This window comes from Anabrus simplex, chromosome 7 (genome assembly GCF_040414725.1).
Source record: "Anabrus simplex isolate iqAnaSimp1 chromosome 7, ASM4041472v1, whole genome shotgun sequence".
NCBI classification, from domain to species: Eukaryota; Metazoa; Arthropoda; class Insecta; order Orthoptera; family Tettigoniidae; genus Anabrus; species Anabrus simplex.
Window position 1 is genome coordinate 177,030,047 of NC_090271.1, and position 27,823 is coordinate 177,057,869.

A 27,823-nucleotide genomic window follows, 5' to 3' on the forward strand; every position below is an offset into this window, starting at 1 on the left:
GTTAGAATAGGTTTCAAGCTGCTTTCACAACGTAAGTTGTAGAGCCTATTTCAAAATACTGTATTCCAGTATTCCAGGCACTGATTCACTAAGGTGATCGTATGGTTGCTATCCATGGCGTTTGATCACATAACCATTATGTGAAATGAAAATGAGGTATGAAGCCATTTACACTGGAAGCACTTCTTCCATGTCATAGATAGGCTTACAGTTAGTAGTTGTATACTATGCCTGTAATAAGGTTTACGAAAAATGTTCTGAACTAGGTGCTAGATCTCCACATTCTGGGAATAATCTTTTACTGTGGATGGTTGGTTGTCTGATACATTTCCACAATATCTACAGCATTCAACATTATTGTCTCCTTTCTATTAAATGACATTGTTGCAATTTTTAATCAGAGTATCTTTAAGTGATTGTAGCAGTTATTGTCTCTCTCTCGAACTTTTGTTGTGTTTTTAATATGATGACATTATCTGCAAATGCATATCTTATGTTGCTGCTGTAATTTGACTGTCACAATCTTATCAGTAACAGTGATGAAAAATATAGAAGTGGAAGCACATGGCATTTTATTTTATTTCAATTTTCCCCAACTGGACAAAGAGTACAGAAATACAAGTAATTGTGGTTGATTTTCCATGTTTTCCCATTTTCACTCCAGGCAAACGCTCGGGCTGTACCTTAGTGAAGGCCACGGCCGCTTCCTTCCTCTTCCTAGACCTTTTCTATCCCATCGTCGCCTTAAGACTTATCTGTGTCGGTGTGACGTAAAGCAGAATAGCAAAAATAAAGTTTGGGAGGTATGGTTCTTCAAGATTTGTATTTAATATTTCAAGGCAGTAACTGCATCTTCTCTTATTAATGCCTAATGAAGGTGAAATGATTTGCAGAACTTGACTTAAAAGAGAGGAATGGTTCTTCTAGCACCAACCATTAATCCTATAACTTCAGTGTCATCCAGCTAGTACTCTTGTGGATATTCCTAGAGTAATCTAATATCTTTTAAGAATTTCTGTTTCCATATACATTTCCATTTCCCATGCAGTATTTTTTCCACATGAACTGGGTGGAAATTTCTTAAACTGTTCCATATAACCTTTCTTGGTAACTCTATCAAAGACTTCAGTATTTTAAAATACTTGCAGTTAACCTCTGCACTTCTCCCATTGCTTTAAAAAAGTCTCATCAAGCACGTTGGCGGTGTGGTTAGGGTCACAGAGCTGTGAACTTGAATTTGGAAGATAGTGGGTTCAAACCCCACTGTTGGCAGCCCTGTGGTTTCCCATTTTCACACCAGGTAAATGTATCTTAATTAAGGCTACTGCCGCTTCCTTCCCACTTCTAGCCCTTTTCTATCCCATCATCGCATAAGACCTATGTGTGTTGGTGCGACATAAAGCAAATTATTTTAAAAATCTCTATGCAAGTATTTGATCTTTGACAGATTTCTTTTTTCTAAATCTGTACTGTTCTTGTAATTGCAGTTCTCAGTTTCCTCAACCACTGAATATCTTTCCAAGTATTTTTATCTAATTAGATATATCTTTCCAAGTATTTTCATCTCATTAGATACCATAATGCTTCCTTTGAAAATATTACATTTCTTACAGCTTTCTATGTTGATGAGAGTAACTACCTATTACAGTGGAACCTCGATTCCATTTTTTGGAGGGACCATTCAAATAAAACGTACAACGCGGGAAAACGAAAAATCTGGGAATGAACAAAAGCCATCAGCAATTTGACTACAAACCACAAAAATGAAATATGTATAATTATAATCTTACAACACTCCTAAACCAAACCAAACTACAGCCCCAATGGGCCTTTGCCTGCCAAGCAACCGCTGCTCAGCTCGAAGGCCTGCAGATTACAAGGTGATGCATGGTAAGTGTGATGAATCCTCTCGGCCGTTATTCCTGGTGGGTCTCTAAACCGGGGTCGCCATCTCACCATTATGGTTCATGGTGTGGGTTATGTCTTAGTTCGTGAACCATGGGCAATGGCTGAGTGGCCTAGTAAGTGATCCTGAGAGTCGGGATACCTGTTGCTATGGAATGGGAGTAGGCATCTCGGACATATTCTGAGTCATGGCCCTCCTTGTGCTCAGGCGGCTAGGGACTATACAATTCACCGGTGGTCCACAACCCGTTAGAGGAGAGATCCTCACTTGGACTATGTGCAAGTAGGGCAGCATCCTGCTTCATGAATTTACCAAGCTCAGAACACTTTAAGCAAGCCGTGGACCTATGGGAGTAATGGAGTCGCACTCCCATTTGACAGGCGAGGGACTCCTTGGAAACAACTTGGCGAACTAAATGGAATTCGATGGGGAGCTATCAGTATTAATGGAGCTTATGGAAGAAAGAACGTAGAACTGGCTGAGTCAGCAAAGAGGATGCTCTGTATCTCCTTACAATTATTGTGGCCACTCTCCGCTTTATAATTTCAGAGATTCTCTAAACAATACCACCCGAATTTGATGCTAAGATGGTCCCTTATGCAGGTTCACTGCCGATTGCTTTTCCAGTACAGTACTTGATCTAATTATAAGATGATGTACAATATTAGAAGGATCCACCTTTCAATACTTCGTTGTAAGTTGAACTAAAAAGAAGTCACAACTTGTTTATTGGGACCGGTTTCGACACATTACAAGTGTCATCATCAGCCAAATAGTAAAGAAGGGCAAGATATAAAGATCTTAAAACAACTAATACATTGAACACAGGCAAAAAATTAACATTGATTCATATCGTAGCAATTCAGTTAATGTCCAAAACACAATGATCGCAGTCAAGAGAGTAAACAGAACATCATTGTCTTGCGCCGAAAACAAATATAGTTGAAGTTCACAAGCAGGTCAAGTATGCACTTATGTAGAGTCGTTGCTAGACAGGTCTTGTAGGCATGTCTTTTGGCTGGGGGTCAATGAAAATTTGTCTTTTGGAAGTATAACCCTAGCAACCGTGCAGGATGGTGGTCATCTGAAATTGACAGCCATTGACGGATATATTCCATGGATAATTAAACTGCAGATTCCAGCAGCAAGATAAAATCAACCAACCAGTTGCGTCCACCGGCAGAATAAACCGTTTCATGTACTGTATATGCATTGACGTCTGATGATATTGTAGTTGGTCTTGGACTCTTGGATGATCGTTAGTGACATATCACTATTGTTTGAATATACCCGTATATCATGTGCAATAAATGTCGATTATCGAAAATAAGTTTTCAATATATCGCAATATCAATATATCGGTATTTTAAAATATTTGCCATCCATAAATATGCCATAGTTGTCCTTTTGTAAGATACAGTTTATTGAAAAATGCTTGCTCGAGGATTTAGCATTGATGGGACGGTTGATCTGGGAAATAGTTTTTTTTGAGGAACGGATAATGTGGGATTTTTATAACGTGATTTAATTATGCTCGCGGGACCACATAATTTGAATGCATGATCTGGGAAAACGTAGGTTCTGGGACGGATAATCGAGGTTCCACTCTATCCTCCTTTTCCAATCATCTGACATTTTCCTATCCTGCCATATTTGTATTTAGAACTGTATACAGCTTATGTATTCTACTCTCATGATATCTATACTAACATTGTCAATTTCTCTTGTGATATATTTGCTCATATTTCCTTTTTCTACTGATGTCCAGTACAACCAGTCCTTCTTGCCATCTTTTTTTGTTTCCAGCAATAAAAGAAATGTTTCTACTTCTTTAAAGAGTACATAAATGTTCTCAAAATTGTTGCCACTTGTATTAAAAATAGAATATTTTAACTATGAGGGTGAACAAGTAGTATTTATTCTACTGTTATGTAGGCCTAATAGGTTTTTGCCTAAAGATAACCATGGAAAAATGGCAGTTTAATACAGCTTATTTGTTATTATTTCATTTCATCATCTTTTTTTGCTTAATGCTGTTTAATTGTTGGGTAAAGGAGTGTCGCACATTTTTGGGGAAATCCAACTTGCATAATTGGCACCATGGTAATCTTCAGGAACGAAATGAAAAGACAGACTACATATTCAGGATGTTTGTTTAAAGCTTGTATTGTTATTGTGATACCTCTTCTTCTGCATTCCAGCTTTGGGATATTCGAAGAAAAGGCTGCATATTTACGTACAAAGGTCATAAATTAATGGTTAATAGCCTGAAGTTCAGTCCTGATGGCCAGTGGATTGCTTCAGGAGGGGAGGAAGGATTAGTGAAGGTGAGTGACAAGCAGTAATCCTGTACCTCACTTCCATTCCTTTTTTGTATAAATGATTTGAGTTTTTGTATTTGACTCTTTATCTTTTGCTGCTATGTATGCTATATATCCTATATTTAACCGACTCGTTTCAGAATTAACGATAATAATAAACTGATAATCTTCAGTTTTTTAAATATCTAATTATGTTATTCAAATTATGAATGTAGTAGTGAAATGCAGTGGTCTTCACTTTCTTGTTCTTGCACCTTTGAATTTTTACGGGTGCTAGTTTCTCCAATTTTACTGAGCGAGTTGGCGCTTAGGAGTGCGCAGCTGTGAGCTTGCATTCGGGGGACAGTAAGTTCTAACACCACTGTCGGCAGCCCTGAAGATGGTTTTCTGTGGTTTCCCATTTTTACACTAGGCAAATGCTGAAGGCTGTACCTTAATTAAGGCCACGGCCACTTCCTTCCCACGCCTAGCCCTTTCCTATCCCATCATTGCCATATGCAAGCCATTGGACACTGCTGTAAATAACCATTAGCTGACGGAGAACTGTTAGATGTTGTTTCATGTAACTAACACCACTCAAATAGATTTGGTGAGGAACAACGGGATCAAATTTACCAGTTCCCATTTCCTATTGAATTATTAATGATTAGATATTGTGTATATAAATTAATACTTGAAATATTCTCAATGATGAGCATACTCAAGAAGTTAAAACCCAGTTTATTTTGAAATTTAATCATAATTTCATCCCAATTTTTTAATGTCAATTTGTATATATTTGTTTCATTTGTTTTATGTCAATTGTGTATATGTACATTTGTTTAGTTATTACAAATTTATTTATTTATAGTGGAGTAGTACTGTGAAGGAAAATTGAAAAAGTTGAAAATAAATTTTTAGAAAAGTAAATTAATATTGAGATGTTTTACATTAAGGCTGAAGATGGCCAGCCCCGGCCGAAACTAGTCCCTAATTAATTAATGTAATTTAGAATATTACATCTGTCCTGGGTGTCTTAAGATGTGTCCTATTATTCTATCTCTTCTTCTCGTCAAATTTAGCCAAATCGATCTCCTCTCACCAATTCGATTCAGTATCTCTTCATTCGTGATTCGATCTATCCATCTCACCTTCAGCATTCTTCTGTAATACCACATTTCAAAAGCTTCTATTTTCCTCCTCTGCGAACCATGTGACCTTGCCGCGGTGGGGAGGCTTGCGTGTCCCAATGATGCAGATAGTCGAGCCGCAGGTGCAACCATATCGGATGGGTATCTGTTGAGAGACCAGACTAACGAATGGTTCATCGAAAGGGGGGTAGCAGCCTTTCGGTAGTTGCAAGGGCGGCAGTCTAGATGATTGACTGATACGGCCTTGTAATAATACTCAACATAGCTTAGCTGTGTTGATACTGCTACACGGCTGAAAGCAACGGGAAACTACAGCCGTAACTACCTCCCGAGGACATGCAGCTCTCTCTGTATGAATGATGTACAGATGATGGCTTCCTCCCGGGTAAAATATTCCGGAGTTAAACTAGTCCCCCATTTGGATCTCCGGGTGGGGACTACACGAGAGGGGGCGATCATCAGGAAGATAGATACTGACATTCTGCGAGTCGGAGCACGGAATGTTAGAAGTTTGAATGGTTGTGGTAGGTTAGAGAATCTGAAAAGGGAGATGGATAGGCTAAAGTTAGATGTAGTTGGTATAAGTGAAGTACGTTGGCAGGAAGAACAGGATATTTTGTCAGGCGACTACCGAATTATCAACACGAAATCAAACAGGGGAAATGCAGGTGTTGGTTTAATAATGATTAAGAAAATAGGGCAGCGGATAAGCTACTACGACCAGCAAAGTGAAAGAATTATTGTCGTCAAGATAGACACCAAACCATTGCCCACCACAATAGTGCAGGTCCATATGCCTACTAGTTCAGCGGATGATGAAGAAATTGAAAGAATATATGAGGAGATAGAAGATTTAATACAATATGTAAAAGGTGATGAGAATCTAATTGTGATGGGAGACTGGAATGCAGTGGTAGGCCAAGGAGGTGAAGGTAGTACAGTAGGAGAATTTGGATTGGGACAAAGGAACGAAAGAGGAAGTCGGCTGGTTGAATTCTGCACTGATCATAATTTAGTCCTTGCCAATACTTGGTTCAAACACCACAAACGACGGCTGTATACGTGGACAAGACCTGGAGACACTGGAAGGTATCAAATAGACTTCATTATGATTAGGCAGAGATTCAGAAACCAGGTGTTAGATTGCAGAACTTTCCCAGGAGCAGACGTGGACTCTGACCACAACTTGTTGGTCATGAAATGCCATCTGAAGTTGAAGAAATTGAAGAAAGGAAAGAATGCAAAAAGATGGGATCTAGACAAGTTGAAAGAAAAGAGTGTGAGGGATTGTTTCAAGGAACATGTTGCACAAGGACTAAATGAAAAGGCTGAAGGAAACACAACAGAGGAAGAGTGGAGAGTCATGAAAAATGAAGTCAGTAGGGCTGCTGAAGAAATGTTAGGAAGGAAGAAAAGATCAACTAAGAATCAGTGGATAACTCAGGAGAGACTAGACCTGATTGATGAACGACGAAAATACAAGAATGCCAGAAATGAAGAAGGCAGAAAAGAATACAGGCGATTAAAGAATGAAGTGGATAGAAAGTGCAAGATAGCTAAGGAAGAATGGTTGAAGGAGAAGTGCAAGGACGTCGAAGGCTGTATGGTCCTGGGAAAGGTAGATGCTGCATACAGGAAAATCAAGGAAACCTTTGGAGAAAAGAAATCTAGGTGCATGAATATTAAGAGCTCAGATGGAAAGCCACTTCTAGGGAAAGAAGACAAAGCAGAAAGATGGCAGCAGTATGTCCAACAGTTGTATCAAGGTAACAATGTAGATAATTTGGTTCTGGAACATGAAGAGGTTGTTGATGCTGATGAAATGGGAGACCCAATTTTGAGGTCAGAGTTTGACAGAGCTGTGAGTGACCTAAATAGGAACAAGGCACCTGGAATGGATGATATTCCCTCTGAATTACTGACTGCCTTAGGAGAAACCAGCATGGCAAGGTTATTTCATTTAGTGTGCAGGATGTATGAGACAGGAGAAGTCCCATCCGATTTTCGGTAGAATGTTGTTATACCTATTCCCAAGAAAGCCGGTGCTGACAGGTGTGAAAACTACCGCACCATTAGTTTAGTATCTCATGCCTGCAAAATTTTGACACGTATTATTTACAGAAGAATGGAAAAACAAGTTGAAGCTGAGTTGGGAGAAGATCAATTTGGCTTCAGAAGAAATGTAGGAACACGGGAAGCAATCCCGACTTTACGTCTGATCTTAGAGGATCGAATCAAGAAGGACAAGCCCACGTACATGGCATTCGTAGATCTAGAAAAGGCATCCGATAATGTTGATTGGAACAAGCTATTTATGATTCTGAAGATGATAGGGATCAGATACCGAGAACGAAGAATTATCTACAACCTGTATAAAAATCAGTCTGCAGTGATAAGAATTGAGGGCTTTGAAAAAGAAGCAGCAATCCAGAAAGGAGTGAGGCAAGGCTGCAGTTTGTCCCCTCTCCTTTTCAATGTTTACATAGAACAGGCAGTAAAGGAAATCAAAGAAAAATTTGGAAAGGGAATCACAGTCCAAGGGGAGGAAATCAAAACCTTGAGATTTGCCGATGATATTGTTATTTTATCTGAGACTGCAAAAGATCTCGAGAAGTTGCTGAATGGTATGGATGAAGTCTTGGGTAAGGACTACAAGATGAAAATAAATAAGTCCAAAACAAAAGTAATGGAGTGCAGTCGAACGAAGGCAGGTGATGTAGGAAATATTAGATTAGGAAACGAAGTCTTAAAGGAAGTAGATGAATATTGTTACTTGGGTAGTAAAATAACTAACGATGGCAGAAGTAAGGAGGACATAAAATGCAGACTAGCACAGGCAAGGAAGAGCTTTCTTAAGAAAAGAAATTTGCTCACTTCAAACATTGATATCGGAATTAGAAAGATGTTTATGAAGACTTTCGTGTGGAGCGTGGCATTGTATGGAAGTGAAACATGGACGATAACTAGCTCAGAAAGAAAGAGAATAGAAGCTTTTGAAATGTGGTGTTACAGAAGAATGCTGAAGGTGTAATGGATAGATCGAATCACGAATGAAGAGATGCTGAATCAAATTGGTGAGAGGAGATCGATTTGGCTAAATTTGATGAGAAGAAGAGATAGAATGATAGGACACGTCTTAAGACACCCAGGACTTGTTCAGTTGGTTTTAGAAGGAAGTGTAGGTGGTAAGAACGGTAGGGGTAGACCAAGGTATGAATATGACAAACAGATCAGAGCAGATGTAGGATGCAATAGTTATGTAGAAATGAAAAGGTTAGCACAGGATAGGGTGACACGGATAGCTGCATCAAACCAGTCTATGGACTGATAACTCAAACACACTATTCTCTTTCTTTCTGAGCTAGTTAAGAACGATAGGGGTAGGGGTAGACCAAGGTATGAATATGACAAGCAGATTAGAGCAGATGTAGGATGCAATAGTTACGTAGAAATGAAAAGGTTAGCACAGGATAGGGTGGCATGGAGAGCTGCATCGAACCAGTTTATGGACTGATGACTCAAACAACAACAGAATATTACATATTATATAATTGAAAGGTGGACCATTACTACATTAATTTAATAATTATATTGTACTTACAGTTCAATACGGATCAGAACCATGAAGTTTATAACCCATGATTCTTGGGAATAGGTATAGCAACATTCTGCTGAAAATCGGATGGCAGTTTTCCTGTGTCATACATCTTAGACACTAAATGGCATAACTTTGCCTTGCTGGTTTCTCCTATGGCAGTGAGTAATTCAGAGGGTATGTCATCAGTTCCAGGTGCCTTGTTCCTATTTAGGTCTCTCAAAGCTTTGTTGAATTCTGACCTCAAAATTGGGTCTCCCAGTTCATCAGCATCAACAGCCTATTCTTGTTCCAGATCATCTACATCTTAAGCGTGATACAACTGTTGGGTATGTTCCGCTATCTTTCTGCCTTGTCTTCTTTCCCTCTGAGCTCTTAATATTCATACACTTAGTTTTTTTTCCTCCAAAAGTTTCGTTGATTTTCCTGTATGCTGCATCTACCTCTCCTTGCACCACACAACCTTCAACGTCCTTGCAATTCTCCTTCAGCCATTCTTCCTTAGCTGTCCTGCACTTTCTATCCTCTTCATTCCCTAATCACATGTATTCTTTTCTGCTCTCAGTTCTTGTTTTTTCATCCTTCACTAATCAGATCTAGTACCCCCTAAGTTATCCTTTGATTCTTAGTTGTTCTTTTCTTTCTCCTACATCTTTTCAGCAGCGCTACTGACCTCATTCTTCATCTTTTTTCCTTCAGTCTTTTCATTTAGTCCTTGTGCAACATGTTTCTTGAAACAGTCCCTCACACTCTTTCAACTTGTCTGGATTCCATCTCTTTGCAATCTTTCCTTCCTTCCTTCCTTCCTTCCTTCCTTCCTTCCTTCCTTCCTTCCTTCCTTCCTTCCTTCCTTCCTTCCTTCAATTTCTTCAACTTTTGATGGCATTTCTTGACCACCAAGTTGTGGTCAGAGTCCACGTCTGCTCTTGGGAATGTTTTGCCATCCAACACCTGGTTTCTGAATCTCTGCCTCTCTAGGTCCCGTCCATTTATATAGCAGGCGTTTGTGGTATTTGAACCAGGTATTAGAAAGGACTATATACTGATTGGTGCGGAATTCAACCAGCTGATTTCCTCTTTCATTCGTTTGTCCCAAAGCCGACTTCGTCTTTCATTCCTTTGTCCCAATCCAAATTCTCCCCGGGGCCGATGATCTTATATGTTAGGCCCCTTTAAACAACAAGCATCATCATCATCATCATCAACCAAATTCTCCTGCTGTATTACCTTCTCTCTTCCTTGGCCTACCACTGCATTCCAGTCTCTCATCACAATTAGATTCTAATTACCTTTTACATATTTATGTATTTATTTATTTGTCATTCTGCATATTGTCCCAATGAGCTGTCCTTTACAGTTTTGGCTTGATAGTTCATGGAAAAAATGTTTAATATTAATTACTGCATTATTAGTTAATATTAATTCCTGTGTTGAAGGGGTGAAAGTTCCTTATGGGAATCATTGTAAGTTACCTAGGTATTAATATAAGGAAAGATCTTCATTGGGGTAATCTCATACAGTAAATGGGATTGTAAATAAAGGGCACAGATCTTTGCATTTGGTTATGAGGGTGTTTATGGATTGTAGTTAGGATGTAAAGGAGAGGGCATAAATAAGTCTCTGGTAAGACCCCAACTATAGTATGGCTCCTGTGTATGGGACCCTCAAAAGGATTACTTGATTTAAGAAGGGGAAGGGGGGGGGGGGCAGCTTGATTTGTTCTGGGTGATTTCCGACAAAAGAGTAACGTTACAAAAATGTTGTGAAGTTTGGGCTGGGAAGATTTTGGAGAAAGGGGATGAGCTGCTCGACTAAGCGGTATATGGTCTGTTGTTAGTATAAGCGGTATATTCCGAGCTGTCAGAGGGGAGACGGCATTGGAAAGATTCTAATATGAAGATAACGTTGGAATTCAAGAGGACAAATTGGGGCAAATATTCATTTATATAAAGGGGAGTTAGGTATTGGAATAAAAAACCAAGGGAGATGTTCAGTAAATTTCCAATTTCCTTGAGATCTTTTAAGAAAAGGCTAGGAAACCAACAGATAGGGAATCTGCCACCTGGGTGACTGCCCTAAATGCAGATCAGTAGTGATTGCTTGATTCATAATATATGTTGATCACAACGTTGGCAGTACACTGGAGATAATTAGCAGTTATATTTTACTGTGGCAGTAATAATTAATACTTTTCTATGTATTTTTGTAAAAAAAATATTCAAAAACAGTCTTCTTAAATAGTGAACATTTTTTAATACTCCTTAACCCAGTTGGTAATTTGTTTTATATTGCTGCGGCAGAATATGCTGTACTTTTCATTCCATTCCTCGAAAAAGATACACGGCCAGTGTGTATCTGATCTATTTACCAATAGTTATAAATAACTTTCCTGTACCTAATTTCTGTGTTTAAGAAGAACATATCATTTTTATATATTTGTACATGAGTAGTGCTTCAGAGTATTATGCGTTCTGACAGGTAAGATGTTCATGTCCTGTAATCGTTATACTTTGGGTGTGGGTGTCATGTCTGGGTAACCATGTACACTCAGAATAATAGTGGTGTAGCAGTACGGAAATGGCAAATCAATAAACCAACAAGGTAAACACAGCCAAAATTGTAGTGCACTCACAAATAATCAGGGATCATTAGAGAATACAACCAAGTTATGAACTTGGACACTAGTCCGACTAACGTGGTAACATAAACAAATACCAGTCCATCAAAGTATGGCATGCCACGAAAAGCATTGCAGTTCAGCACAAAATCTATGAGTATATCGCCCAAAACAAGTACTCAGATTTCAGATTCAGAGTGAAGCGACTTAGCAGAGCGCACAAGGAAGCATTGTGTCCATTTTCCAAAGGGACCCGAGGTAAGTACAGATAAAAAAGGGGCATGGAAATACGTGTGACAGTGATCATTGTAAGAAAAGGAAGTGCATTTTCATAATAATATATTACAACATATACCAAAACGATTTTTACACGGCGAAGAAAATGAACAATCAGTTAAAGAGAGTAACAGTATTTTCAAGGGTAGATACTTCGAATTTTGAAATAAATGGGACAACCATTAAACAACACAATTTTATATCCAAAACAGCTAGAACCAAAACAAGGGATGAATTTTACAATAGTTTTCATTAGGAGTATCCAACAAATGCTAAACAGATATTACCCATTAATACAAAATTTTAAAAGAATTTTGAACAGGCATATAGGCCACTGTACAATCGCAAAAGAAAAGAAAAAAGAACCCTGGGACAGGAAAGTGGGAAAAAAGGAAGGACGAGGAAGAGAACAGTACCTAGGGCTGGCAACGGGGATTAGGTAAGATAGAACCTACAAGTTTTAATATAAATCCTGAAAACTCGAACGGAAGCTGGGTGTCAATATTAATACAGTTAGTCCTATTCTTGCGTTTGTTCACCAAGTCTTTTAGTATCCAATGGTTCATATCACTGTGATTTTACACGTTGTAGAAAGCGAAATTTGGAAAAAACCGTTGTGTAGTTCCATGACAAACACCAATATCCACAGCACAGACTAGTGATATTTGGTAGCGTGAACAGTCTTTAGCAGCCAGTTTGGCATGATGAAATAGGGGAATACAGCGTTAAAGAGAAGATTAAGTATGGGAAGAGAATATAGATTTAAAGTTCGCTCACCCGTCCAGCAGTCCTTGAGCTTCAATCACGAACAGCAAACACCAATTTAAAAACATTGCACATGGACCAGCCGCTAGCGCAAATAAAAGAAAGTCCTCCCTCCACACAAGTCGTCTTCTTCATCCAACTCGCCGATAGAGCCCAGAGCAGGCCTTATTTATATTACGATGGAAACGTCCAGAAAAGACAAGAGCAGAAGGTACACATTGCGCAGCGAGGTGATAGGGGAGGAAAGGAGGGAGGGCACCAGTGCGAACAGTACCAGCTGGACGGGCGAAGAGAGCACACACACAGAGGTTAGTAGCAGCATGTCGAGCCGTAGCAGATGTAGAATCATGTAGAATAGTAGAAAAAAGTAGGAGCATGTTATAGTCCTTATATATCTCAGTGGAATATTTCAGTAAGTTGTGTTTATAAATTAATCTTATGGCCCTTTGTTTGAAGTAATTCCTTTATTTCTTCTCTATTGCATGAACCTCGGATTACATTCATGTATTGTAGATATGAGTGAATATTCGAGAAATAAATGCTTCTAAGTTGCTGTGTAGTTAATCAGGTGTCCTGTAATCTTTTCAACACTCCTGTAACAGCTGTGATCTTACCTTGTGTATAAGATATATCTTATTTCCAGCATAAATTTGTGTTCAGAGTAAGACCTAAGTATGAAAATGAACTGACTGTTTCCACAATTCAAGTGTTAATTTGACTCTGTTTAAAGAGATTATTGTACAAGATGGCTTGTGGAAAAGCATATATTTAGTTTTAGAAGTATTTAAAGAAGATTGTTTTCAGTGACCCGTTGTAGGAGAGTATCTAAATCTCTTTGTACTTTATCCATTATTTGTTCTTCAATGTCATCATCGTAAAAGATGAAATCATCTGCATTTAACAGAAATTTACTATATAGTGTCAGTTTTCCTATATAATTTATAAATATTAGGGTTATTGATCCTAGTACTGACCCCTGAGGGACAACAAATGTAACTGCTGATTGGAGTCCGATTTTATCATTCAGACATACATATTGTTTTCTTGCTATTAAGTAACTTTGGAACCACCTATGTGCTGTTCCTCATATTCTTGCTGCCGTTAACTTATTCAACAAGAGCGGATAATTAACTGTGTCAAACCCTTTTATTGGTGGAATTTTGTATCAGAGTTACTGTGTTGAACATTGCTGATTCATTGCTGTGATGTGGAAGAATGTCATAATGATTTTTAATGAAAAAGTTACACGATTTTAGGTAATAAATTAATCTTACTTTTACTACTGACTTGAGTAATTTTGCAAAAGAAGACAAGACACACACTGGTCTGTAATTTCCTGGGTCTGATCTATCCCCACTTTTAAAAATTGGTATAATTCTAGCAATTTTACATTTGTCTGGTACTACTCCATTTTCTAATGACATGTTAATCAAAGGGACAAATAAAGATATTAAATGAACACTACATTTTTTCACATGATTCATATATTCTTTTGATTTCTTCTTTAACTGCAGAACTAGGAGGCATATAGACCTGCACGGTTGTGGTGGGGTTTGGTGTGGTGTCTGTCTTGACAACAATAATCCTGTTGCCGTTGATGCTTTCACGACCCGTACTTATAGACATGTTACTGTATAGGCTTTTGGACTTATGCTGTGTCAAGAAAATAAGGTGAAATTCTTTACATTTCACAGAGAACTGTGCTCTGCGTCATCAGAAGAAAATCTTAACTGTCCACGAGGAAGGCTTCTTAAACAATACTCTGCGAAACGTAAAGATTTCACCTTTTTTTTTTTTTGACACAGCCTAAGCCCAAAAGCCTATACAGTATCATGTCTTAACAATAATCCTTTCACTATGCTGATCGTAGTGGTTTACTCACTGCCCTATTTTCTTATTCATTATTAAACCAACTCCTGTGTTTCTCCTGTTTTATTTTGTGTTGATAATTCTGTAGTTGCCTGACCAAATATCCTGCTCTTCCTGCCAACGTACTTCACTTATTTCAACTACATCTTACTTTAGTCTATCCATCTCCCTTTTCCGATTCTCTAACCTACCATGATTCAAACTTCTAACATTCCATGCTCCAACTTGCAGAATGTCAATATCCATCATTCTGATCATTGCTCGCACTTGTGTAGTCCCCACTCGGAGATCCGAATGGATGACTATTTTATCCCTTGAATATTTTATCCGGGAGGATGCCATCATCAGTGCATCATTCATACAGAGAGGGCTACATGTCCTCGGTAGTTACGGCTGTAGTTTCCCGTTGCTTTCAGCCGTGTAGCAGTATCAACATGGCTAAACCATGTTGAGTATTATTACAAGGCCATATCAGTCAATTGTCTAGACTGCCGTCCTTGCAACTTCTGAAATGCTGCTATCACCCTTTCGAGGAACCATTCGTTAGTCTGGTTTCTCGACAGATACCCATCCGGTATATTTGCACCTGCGGCTTGGCTATTTGTTTCGTTGGGACACGCAAGCCTCCCCACCGCAGCAAGGCCACAAGGTTCGCAGGGGAGGATTTACAATTATATAAACATTTAGTATATCCTATTCAATACATTTTTCATCTGCTGAGATGAAGATTTATTTCACTCAAATATGTTTCGACTCCATTTGAGTCGTCCTCAGTGGATTATTCTAGAATTAAAACATTATAAAATATTACTATGTTTATAGATTATATTGCTAAAAATTCATAGTTTTAAAAATTATATACTTAATTCTATCATATAACATAATCTAATTTGTGATTTGATAGAATCTATGTTCTTTCATGAATGAAACATTCTGTTTTAATTTGTTTCTTTTGTATGTGTAATGTTGTTACCATATATCTTCTCTTTTAGGTGGTTTATACATTTATTTACTCAAAGTTTGTTTCGACAGACTGAAGAGCCTAACAGTCATAACTTACCCTGATCATCACACTAGTTAAACAGCTGTTTGATGAATGAAGGGTTTATGTTACAGGGCTTGTCATATTCCTGTTAAAGAAGTAGACATGCACTTACAGATGTTTCATGCCTCCTTCTTATCTTATAGTACAGTGTTTTATATGTGACATACCTCCTTTGTTAACAAGAAATAAATGTGTGTGAGCATCAGGGAGAGTCAGGGTGAGGAGCATAATACAACACAAACAACCTTCATTCATAGTGAAAACCCCCTTCATGCACTTAGCCCTTCAATTCTTAGTGTATTTTATTTAAATATGGATATCCTTTTAGATATCATTAAGAAATGCAGACTGTGTTCTCAAGTATCTTATTTTTAGATACATTTGAGAATAACTTGCTGTAATATTTGATGAATTTTGAATGAATAGAATATAACTGTGAAGTGCAAACTGTCATGCTTGATGTGGTGATGTTTTCATTCCAATGAGTATACTAGAAAAATAGCCATCAAAATCTTGCCAACTTTATTACAGTAATATGATATTCTTCAAAAGCTTTCCATTCTGAATTTTAGCTTTGGGACCTGAGAGCTGGAAGATTATTGGAAGAGTTCATTGGTCATACTGGTTCTGTGACTGCTGTTAAGTTCCATCCAAATGAGTTCCTATTGGCCTCAAGTAGTGCTGACCGTACTGTAAACTTTTGGGACTTGGAGAACTTTCAGAAAATATCCACATCAGAAAAGGATATTGGCGCAATAAGGTATGACATTCTGATAATAACACATTAGTTTATAAATTTGTTCCCTCAAAGGCATTTGTAAACAACTATTTGTTTAAATGTCATTGTGTGCAAGGAAAGTTCATTTGTGTTGTCTTGTGGAAATATGTGATATGTGGTGTTTTCATGAAGAGGTAACTGCTGTTTAACCTTTTAAGTGCTGAGTTACCAGTTGACTGTTTGGTACCTCAGTGCTGAGTTTTTTCATTCGTATGTAAAACAATTCGTAGAAGCCTCAATTTTTAACTTATCAGTGGGATGATTAGCTTAAAATGTTTATAAAATTTGGTAGTTTATAAATCTAAATGCAAATGGAAAATCCTACACTAATGTTCAATATTATTTTGAAAGAAAACAAAATTACACTTATGTGCCCATGCATGCATTATCTTTATACAAAGTAGAGAGCCCAAAATAATGTTATTTCCTAAAATCTGTATGCAATTAATACATGTAACTACTTAGAAGTATGAAAATGAAAACCTACAACCTGTTTTCCAGTCATTGACCGGGTCAGGGATGGAATGAATGAACCAGATATAGGCTATTAGTACGATGGGGTCGCCACTCCCAAAGTGATATATTAATGACTGATAGATGCTATGAAATGAGAATGGAGAGTGTTGCTGGAATGAAAGATGACAGGGAAAACCGGAGTACCCGGAGAAAAACCTGTCCTGCCTCCGCTTTGTCCAGCACAAATCTCACATGGAGCGACCGGGATTTGAACCACGGTATCCAGCGGTGAGAGGCCAACGCGCTGCCGTCTGAGCCACGGAGGCTTACTGAGAAGTATATAAGTTGATATTTTAAAATACTTTCCAAACCTGGAATGTGGTGATAGTTAAATGTTTTCTACTGGTTGTTTGTGATGCCGATTTGTTCAACTATCTGCACCAACTCCACTGGCACAAAAGTTTCCAAAAAATCGATGATTTTCGGGCTGTCATCAAACACTACTTGGCCCTCAGAGCCTTTCACAGTTACCTGATACTCTGGTGAAGAAAAATAATCCATCCGCCACGAAATTAGCGATAAAATAGCTTTTGTACTCACCGTGTTTTTCTTCTTTAGTTTTGAAGGAGGCTCTGTTTCTCTCTCACATACAATATTTTTGGCACTCTCTCTATCACTCTCACTTTCAAAATCGCTTAACAATTCCTTAAAATGATTATCTCCATCACCGCTTTCCACTGTGGTTAATAACTGAAAGATTCTGTGATCCGAAATAACATCACTGCAAGAGCAACTAAATTGTTGTTCCGCCATGTTTGTTTACATCACAGATGAACTCCACAGACGTCTACAAAAAGCTCTGTAAGTTACTTCCTGAAGCTATAATCTCTGATCGGTTTGTTCTACATATTGCCCACAGATGGCAGAACATGTCGGAGATAAAATTCGCACTCGAAAGTGAACCGGGAAAGTAAAAAAAATTAAAATTCTCGCGCACCGTCTATAGACGGGTGTAGCACTGGTGGACCGGCCGTGTCAGCCTGTCTAGGCGGGCGTAGCACTCATCGGGTTAAACATAGTGCTGTATGATCAATTTCAACAAAGTCTTGTATCGGTAGCTTCATCTTCATTTTCTTCCAACCATGTGAATATCATCTTCGATAAAGATATGTAAATACATCAGGTTGCTAAAAAAATGAATGTATACACTCTTTGAAACACATTATACATTTGATACACTTCAATATTGTGTTGAATACTGATTGAATGTGTAGTAGTTCATGTGTAGTTCATGAACAGATGGCATTAGTGTTATGGTGCCACACATTAATTGATGTGACGTGTTGCAATCATTGTAGGAAGTGCATTCATGGTGCAAACATATCTATCATTTGAGCTGTGAAAAACCATTCTGAAATTGTATTGGAAAGCCAATAATCTGTCTGAAGTGCAGCGACCATGGAGGTACGAATATGGAACTGAACTGCCAACGTGCGTAACCATTGCTCTCCTTCAGGATAAGTTTGAATGAATCAGATCAGTGATGTGTACGTATAAAGGAAAATTTGGCCAGCCTTGCACAGCTGGAAGTGAATTATCTTCTGTCTAGGTGTTATATGCATTCTTATATTCACACGCTCACCACAGAAATCAGCCATACAGTGTGAACGTGAAACAGTAGTGAATAGGGCACGCGTAAGTTATATTTTGTACAGAGCAAAACAGAAAGTTTACATTCCACAGCAGTTGTGCATAATTATAGAATGACGACGACTTACAATCAGCTTTGTGAATGGTTCGATGTGCAGGGGGAAGGTAACGCAAATTTTGTTAGCAAAATGGTGTGTTCTGATGAGGCCCAGTTTAAATGAAATGGCATAATTGTGTGTACTGGACCCCATAAATCCTCATGTTCATGTCGATCAAGTTGGCCATATCTGGTGCAGGCTATCATCAAAGGGACTGATTGGACTGTACTTTTTCGAAGGTATGATTACTGGGCAGGCTTATTTGGAGATGCTGGAGATACAGATTGTTGCATGCATTCATGCGTTGTTTTGTGATGATCCATTTTACTTCCAACAAGGTGGTACCCTAATGTAACCTCACAGAAATGTGTGCGCCTATCTTGACACTGCCAGCTCATTGGATAGGACAAAGAGGCCCGATTTAGTATGCCCCCTCCCATGTTCACGTGATTTAACTCCCCTTGATGTTTACTTGTGGGGGACTCTCAAGAATGCAGTCTATGGTATGATGCCATGCATGCTATTGCAACTGTGACATGAGATTGTAACTGCTTGTGCAATAATCCCTTTGGCTAACCTGGAATATGTCACCTGTGTGTAAGACATAGTATTCAGAAGTGTTTGGAGGCTGATGGCTTGCATTTTTTTGCCCTTATTGTAATTGCACCAACAAGCAGTATATGTATTGTAACTTTTCACTTCACATTGTTTTAATTTTCATGATAATACACAAGCTATTCTCTATTGAAGTCTGTATACATTTGTTTTTAGCAATGCGGCATACACTGAGTGGCCAAAAGTTATGGGAAGACACTGAATGTGATGTTAATAACGAGTTGCTCCTCTGCGAGCCCTCAATGGCAGCAATACAGCGAGGCATCAACTCTAAAAGGGGTTTAATCTTGGGATCTGAGACATCCCACTCTGATGAGTCTAGTGTCAGACCTAAACGAAACGCTGGTTAATAGAGCAAACACCTGAAAAGCCTTACAAACCATTGTAATCGATATGGAAGGTCACACGTATGTTTCACCAGTTATATACAGCTAAGAAATAACTAAATAATTACTTTTCAAGCCTGTTGGTAGAACACCTCTCAAAGAACATTGAGTATTTCATGAGGAGATTCTTTGATTCATAGTATCGCTAAATTTCAACCATTGGTTTCATATTTCAGCAAAGCTGGCTCCTAGTAACCAATGCTGTATTATTGGGTTTAATTCGAATACCCACCACAGAGTTATCTTTAATGTAGCCGCCGGGCTGAGTGGTTCAGACGGTTAAAGCGCTGGCCTTCTGACCCCAACTTGGCAGGTTCGATCCTGGCACAGTCCGGTGGTATTTGAAGGTGCTCAAATACGTCAGCCTCGTATCAGTAAATTTACTAGCACGTGAAAGAACTCCTGCGGGACTAAATTCCGGCACCTCGGCGTCTCCGAAAACCGTAAAAGAGTAGTTAGTGGGACGTAAAACAAATAGCATTATTATTTTAATGTAGCCATCATTGATGTTATGAGAGCACTTCACAACAGTAGAAATGTGATGGTTTATCACCACTAATTATTTTGGATCCAAGAATGATTTAGAAATAAAACTTGTTACTTTCCCCAAAGGGACTAAGTCTTTCCTCCTATGGTGTTGGGCCTGGGGAAACTGCCCCACTTGCCCCACTCACAGGCTAGTTTCAAGATATAGTTTACTTATAAATTATGCTGGGAAACACAATTTTAGTCCCATTTTGGGGTGTTCTTGGAACGTAGATTCTGATAATGGTATTAGTTTTTGCATATCAGCTCTCCTCCTCATATTATGGCATGTTAGGTTATTAAATTAGGCCTACAACATAGACAAAGAAACAGCAGTGCTCCATTAAGATAACAAGTACTTTTGGTGCAAAGTTTCTTAATTTTAAGTTGGTATTTATCCATTTCTTGTTCGCTAATGAGATCATTTAATTAATCCTGACTGAAATCTTTCGATGTAGAAGGTCCTTTGAAATCCTATCATGTTGACCATCACAACCTTCCGTCTCATTTGTCGGTTCATTTGTCGCTTTGCAAAGCTCAAGAAGGCTAGAGTAAGTTGGACAAGGTATCTCTTCTGAATGTACAATGTCTCACAGAAGCTGAATCAGGGTTATTTCCACCGACTCCGGTTCTTCCTATTGATGGTTTAAACAAAAGTAACAGTCATCAGTGTGGTTGCTCTGTTCATGCCATTCCATCAGAATACCAAATTTAATACTCTTCCTTTGCCCATTTGTTCACTGTCGCAGGTATTCTGTACACATTTTACATATGAAATATGGTTTAAAGTAATAAACTTCATGGTTGGGCTCCGTATTGAGTTAAGACTTAACTTAAAAATGAGTACAAAATTTTATTGTTCCACCTTCTCAATACTTAAAATCATTTAACGTTTATCAAAACATTACAATATAATAATAACAGGTACTAGTTTCGGTCCGTTTTTTTTGGACCATCATCAGCCTAGCCAAAATTACAAGCAAAAGACATAATCTAAAAATGAAGTGATGTGAATGAACAAGGGGACGGTATGGTGATGGAATGACATACAAAAGTAAAAACCTTATACATGTGTTACAATAAATATGACCAGAATATGTTAAAATTAACAGATGAATAAAAGCATTGTGATGTATAAAATCACTTGATGACAAAGTCTTAGGTTGGTGGTTGAACTTGTGTTGCACACTTAAATTCGAGTGAAATCCTATGTAAGTTCTTATGTTTTTGGAAGGTTCTAAGAGCGAGATCCACAATGGCGCAGAGGGAATTGTCCAATATGACCAGTATAGACTTGACGAATTGAGAAAGCTGGACTCATTCTATGTAGCATGAACAACTAACAAAATCTGGTTGAAAGATGAAATCAAGTTTTTGTATAAGAAATAATCATTCCTCAACCATAAATTATACGAGGCTCACCTCGCGGTAACTAAAATGTTATCTAAAGCGCATTGGACAATCTTTTTCCAATCAGTTGAAGATAAATTATTTTTAGACCTATCTAGAAAACAACATACTTTGGATAATAAATTGGAGAAATTAAAGAAATCTAAATCGCAGGACCATCGAATCAAACGCAATAATAGACCAGCAAATGACTGTAACCAATTCCATTCACCCGTAATCAATCTATCCAATATTCCCCTAAATGCAAATGAAGAAATAATTTTAGCCAAGGGACCCAAACATAACTGGCCCGATTCTAACACAACCAACTCAATCATCACAATGATAACTGAATCAGAACTGGCCATTTCCAAAACACCTTCAGACACACAAGATGAACTAAGATACGAAATCAAAAAGAAGCTTAATAACATCCTCTCTTGTAAGAACTCACCTAATTTTTCCAATTCTAACAACAAGAACACACAAACTGATATGAAACTCCTACATGCCCTAAAAAAAAGAAAATTAAAGACAACGTCCTAATTGTAACCAAGGCTGAGAAAGGTAACACGACGGTCATCATAGATAGATAAAAAAGATTATATCAGCAAAACATCTGATTTCTTTAAAGATAGTTCTTTCTCCATAGTTAAAAAAGACCCCACACAAAAAATCCAGAGACTCCTAAAACAAACCTTATAAAATTCTTCCTTTCTGCTCACTGAACAAGAAAAAAGCCAGCTTATTAGTATGAACCCCGGACTTCCTACGGCTAGAGCTCTTCCTAAAATTCATAAAGCCGGTGTGCCCATTCGCCCAATCATCAATTTTAGACCGAGTCCCCTGTATAAAACTACACAATTTATCCAAAAGTTTCTGACTAAAAATTACCTTTTTTCATCTAAGAAGTCGGTTAGAAACTCTTTCGAATTAATAGACAAACTTAATAACTTAAACATGCGACCTGACTATTCACTTCATTCCTTTGACATCGTTAATATGTACCCCAGTATACCAATTTCTAAACTAATTCCCATCATCAAAAATAATCTACAAAAATCGGTCACCTGAGTAAATTGGAAATCGAAGATTTTATTGCATTGCTCAAATTGGTAGTTAACAACTTTTTTATGTTTAATGGTACTATTTACCAACAAATCGGTCTAGCAATGGGTTCACTGGCTTCCGGGATTCTCGCAGAAATCTATTTAGACTTTCTCGAGAACACAAAAATCAACAATAAATTTGATAACATCCTTTTTGGGCTAGATACGTCGACGATGTCCTTGTAGTTATTAACGAGCACCTGCAAGATGCTAATACCTCACTTCTAACATTAAAGAACATCGATCCTCACATTAAGTTCACTTTGGAGTCAGAAGTAGATCAAAAAATCAATTTTTTGGATCTTACCATTACTAGACAACAGGAGTCCTTAACCTACAAGATATACAGAAAACCCACCCATTCGGCCATCACAATCCAACAAGATTCATTTCATCCCTTCCCCCACAAAAAAGCAACCTACAATAGTCTTATACATAGAGCATTCAACGTACCCATGAATAAAAAAGATTTCCACACTGAATTGAATACTATCCGTCATATTGCTAGATTCAATGGCTTTCATAATCAATTCATAGAAAATATCATTACTAAACACAAATTCCGACCTAAGACCACACTTAAAAAAAGAACCATCCAAACACGAGTCTTTCTCCACTTTTACCTATGTCAGTGGAATTCACTTGATTACTAATGTTTTAAAGAAGAAAGGCATGAAAATAGCCTTCAAAACCAGCAGTAACAACATGCCCATCTTACATAACACCTCGCACATTAATAAAATAAACAGGTACTCAAAATCAGGTGTCTACAGAATTAGATGTAACACATGTTCAAATATTTCCTACATAGGGCAGACCGGTAGGAGCTTTAATATTAGATATTCTGAGCATTTCAACGCAGTCAAATACAACAAATTTTCAGCCATCGGCCAACATATGGTCGATTATAACCATAGTTTTATGAACATTGAAACAGACATACTCGAAATAGCTAAAAAGGGACCTCTACTCAACATAATTGAGAGTTTTTACATACGTTTGGATCAATATTTTAATGCCAACTACAATCTTAATGAAATTACCGAGAAACCCAATATTTTATTTGATCTTTTTATTTCCTATTATAGGAAAAAATAAATCAGCTGTTCATAACCCTTTCTTTAAATCAATTAAGGGCCCCCCACCACCACAAATACCATTAACTTCCCTCTCTCCTAACCCGCCCTGAACCATTCCCCCTTCCCCCCCTCCCGTCTCCTTCCACACTTACGTCACCCTTCCCCTCCGCATTCCCCTCTCTTCTTTTGCTGTTCTATTCCGCGTGATGCTCACTCTCTCCATTGCACTCATTCCAGCAGCTTGTTCTACAAAAAGCGCAAGGTGAGTACTCGTTATTTCGCCCCCCTTCCCCTTGTATTTTCTCCATTAGATCTCTCGAGTTAATTCCAATTTTGTTCTTCAGGTTCATTGGGTTCCGACTGAATTGAGACTACCTTAAAAAACAGCAATCGTTCATGCTACATAGAACGAGTCCAGCTTTCTCAATTCGTCAAGTCTATACTAGTCATATTGGACAATTCCCTTTGCGCCATTGTGGATTTCGCTCTTAGAATCTTCCAGAAACATAAGAACTTACATAAGATTTCACTCGAATTTAAGTGTGCAACACAACTACAACCGTCAACCTAAGACTTTGTCATCAAGTGATTTTATACAACATCACAATGCTTTTATTTATCTGTTAATTTTAACATATTCTGGTCATATTTATTGTAACACATGTATAAGGTTTTTACTTTTGTATGTCATTCCATCACCATCCCATCCCCTTGTTCATCCACATCACTTCATTTTTAGATTATGTCTTTTGCTTGTAATTTTGGCTAGGCTGATGTTGGTCCAAAAACGGACCGAAACTAGTACCTGTTATTATTATATTGTAATGTTTTGATAAACGTTAAATGATTTTAAGTATTGAGAAGGTGGAACAATAAAATTTTGTACTCATTTTTAAGCTATGAAATATGGTGCTCATGACTTAATCTCGGTCCTCCACTTTCAATTTAAAGTAAGCAAAATAGGCTCTTTTCACAAAGTCCATTATAACTTGTCTCCACTGAGAGAACATGTACTACCGAGCTCGATAGCTGCAGTTGCTTAAGTGCGGCCAGTATCCAGTATTCGGGAGACAGTGGGTTCGAATCCCACTGTCGGCAGCCCTGAAAATGGTTTTCCGTGGTTTCCCATTTTCACACCAGGCAGATGCTGGGGCTGTACCTTAATTAAGGCCATGGCCACTTCTTTCCCACTCCTAGCCCTTTCCTATCCCATCGCCGCCAGAAGACCTATCTGCATCAGGGCGACGTAAAGCAAAAAAGGAACATGTACTTCCCACAAATGTAACAAAAACATCAAGTTGTTAATACGTTTTCTTTGTGATGAAGCCATTTACAGCCTGTGATGATAAATTTTGGTGAATAGTCCTGTACTATCAACATAGATGAATAATGCACAACAATGACCTTACTGTCCTTCGAAATAGTCCCCTCCCATAACTATGCACTGCTGAGATCAGCAATACTCTCCTGGAAACTTTGCAAGAAGGCTTCCTTTGGGCTGGTGTTCAAAAGCCTGATCATATTTCGTTGGATGCCAGGAATATTGTCAAATCTCTTTCCTATCAAAGCGAGTTTGATGCTTGACTTTCCGGCTCTGACTTTTTTCCAATGAGCGGATCCCTGAGAACGCCATTCCATGCTTTGCCATTTTGTTTCAGATCGTACCTGAGACACCAGGTTTCATCCTCCCTGACAGTTCAGTTCAAGAAATTTGGTGTCTCATGCGCCGTTTTGACAAAATCCTATGAAGCCTCTAAACGTGCCTGCTTTTGATCATCAGTCAAGTGATGTGGCACAAGACTAGAACACGTTTTCCTCTTCCCTAACTTTTGGGTAACGATATGTCGCATGGATTCATGGTTAATCTGCAGTTCATCTGCTGTCACGCGCACAGTTAATCGCTGATTGTTCTTGATTAATGTCCTCACCTTCTTAATGTTTTTGTCACTGACGGCGGTCGCCAGTCGTCCGCTACGGAGGTTGTCAGAAACACTTTCCCGGCCTCCTCGAAAATGGGCGAACCACTCATACACACACGTCAAGGACAGCGCTTGATCTTCATAAACGCACCAGCATCGCATGTGTTTCTTTCAGTGTCTTGCCAAACTTAAAATAATACTGTACATTGATCTCTTGGTCGTTCATGTTCCTGTTCGCAGTTCAGAACCAACGCACTAAACACACACTGTGTCAAACAGGTCTTACACGGCACACACACTCGATGCTCAACTGAACAATGCTAGGAGCAGGTGGCCAAAACCTGCTGCTACACAGGCGTAGCGTTGTGTGTCACCAGTGTTGCCGGATCAACCGTTCTGACTTCATTCACCGAACTTTATTGTCTCAGATTGTATATATATGCAAAGAAATAAAATATTCACAAACGAGTATTTTACATATGCGGATATAATATCTAGAAACAATCAACTAATGTTGATAGGAAATAAATTAAAAAATCATCACAAAATTAACAGTATCCAAAAAACCTCAATTATCACAAAATTGACAATATCTAAAAAAACCAGAGCTGCTAGAACAAATTGGACAGCAGTTTTGGAATCAGAAGCACAAATACACCTAGAATTAGTTTTTAAAATTCCAGACACCACAAAAATTTTTTTTAAGTGTTATTTAAACTATTTTAAATTACTATCATATGAACAGAGATTCAATGTTCCCATTTTTGGGATTCATTTAGAGAAACTGGATACAGAATGCATATGATTTTGATGGGAACTAATCAGATTAGTCCACAGGATTCCTGTTTGTTATTGAGGTTGTGATTTTGTCAGATTAATCTGTATGTTATTTTTATTTCTCAGGTGTATTACCTTCAGTCAGAATGGAGAGTGCTTGTTTTCTGGGTCATCAGAGTTACTGAAGGTACATGGCTGGGAGCCAATGCGCACATTTGACACTGTTCCCATCTCCTGGGGCAAGCTTCAGGACATTGCCATGGCTCAGAACCAACTAATTGGCGCCTCATATCATGTTACCAATGTCATACTGCACGTAGTGGATCTTAGCAAGGTACAGCCATTTGGAGGTCCTCCTATCACCAATCCCTCTCCGTTTGTACATGGTCAAAGCATCCGCAAGAGTTTCAGTCGAGAGAAGCCCTTGAATGTTGCCAAGGCCACGTAAGTCATTAATTTTTTCTCCATTATTTTGATTGCTGATTTTAGGAAAGTATCTTTTCAGTAACTGCACTTGTCAGAGATTCATCCAATTGAGATGTGAGATACAGATAATTTTGTATATAGTATGAACAGAATTAGAATGCCTGATCCTAAAAATTGAAATAGACTAAAATCTCAATAACACACTTCCATTTATTATGCTATCCTGGGTAATGTATGCTTTTTGCCTGATCCCTGGACTTCCAATAGGAAGCCATTATTAAATACCTTGATATATTGCACTTCACCCCCCCTCTCCGTTAAAGATGCTCTTTATCAAGGGAATATTGTTTGGTTAATTTTTAGCAAAGTTCAGAAGAAATATAAAATTTTACTGGCTAATCGGAAGTGTACCAACAGACCTGTAGAAATTTGAACTTTATCTGCAGTTAAAAACTTGGTAGAGTATGTTAACATTCGGACCTCACCATTAGTTTATCTTAATTTTACCATGGGGAATCTGAAGTTTGTTCAGAGTAAACATATGGCCTAATACTGTAGAATCATGGAGAGGACGTTTTAAGTTTTCTTGGAAACAATTTGTTCCATACTAATGAAATCTCAAGGGAGTTAGAGAAGAAACATTTTCATCACATCCCTTACTGGTTTGCCTGAACAGTTCTAAAATTGCCTTTCAGCTGTATTCTGTGTATTGAAGCTTGTCTGTGGTTATGAGTATGAAAGGGAAAGTGTGTTCCTCATCCCATGAATTAGACATTTTGTAGAAACACAATGAAAACTCAAATCTTAACCAGAAACAACTCACTGATTCATTAGGAATTCCATCGTCTGTGTTAAGAATGATATAAAAAATTGTGATTAAATTGCCTCAGCCACAATGTCAGGAAGAAATAGTACAGTATCTATCATAATATAGTGTACTGTGTTTTATAAAACTACCGTATTTAAATAAAATATGTCAGTATATAGTCTCCTTTACCGTGAACAACGTACAGATTATGTAATTACATTGCTTAGTTTCTCCCTACTTAATACAGTGTATTAATGTGGTCCCTTGGACAATGTCTTATCGTG

General features: G+C 38.1%; 1 protein-coding gene across 2 annotated transcripts in view; it reads left to right on the forward strand.

Annotated features, from left to right (window-relative positions):
• Nucleotides 1-27,823, forward strand: part of LOC136877441 (katanin p80 WD40 repeat-containing subunit B1) — a 267,324-nt gene that overhangs the window by 61,012 nt on the left and 178,489 nt on the right. For both annotated transcript variants that reach the window (XM_067151483.2, XM_067151484.2), the window contains exons 4-6: nt 4,108-4,233; nt 16,097-16,284; nt 26,432-26,749. In XM_067151483.2, the coding sequence (XP_067007584.1) occupies nt 4,108-4,233; nt 16,097-16,284; nt 26,432-26,749 (632 nt within the window). The remainder of the gene's footprint in view (nt 1-4,107; nt 4,234-16,096; nt 16,285-26,431; nt 26,750-27,823) is intronic.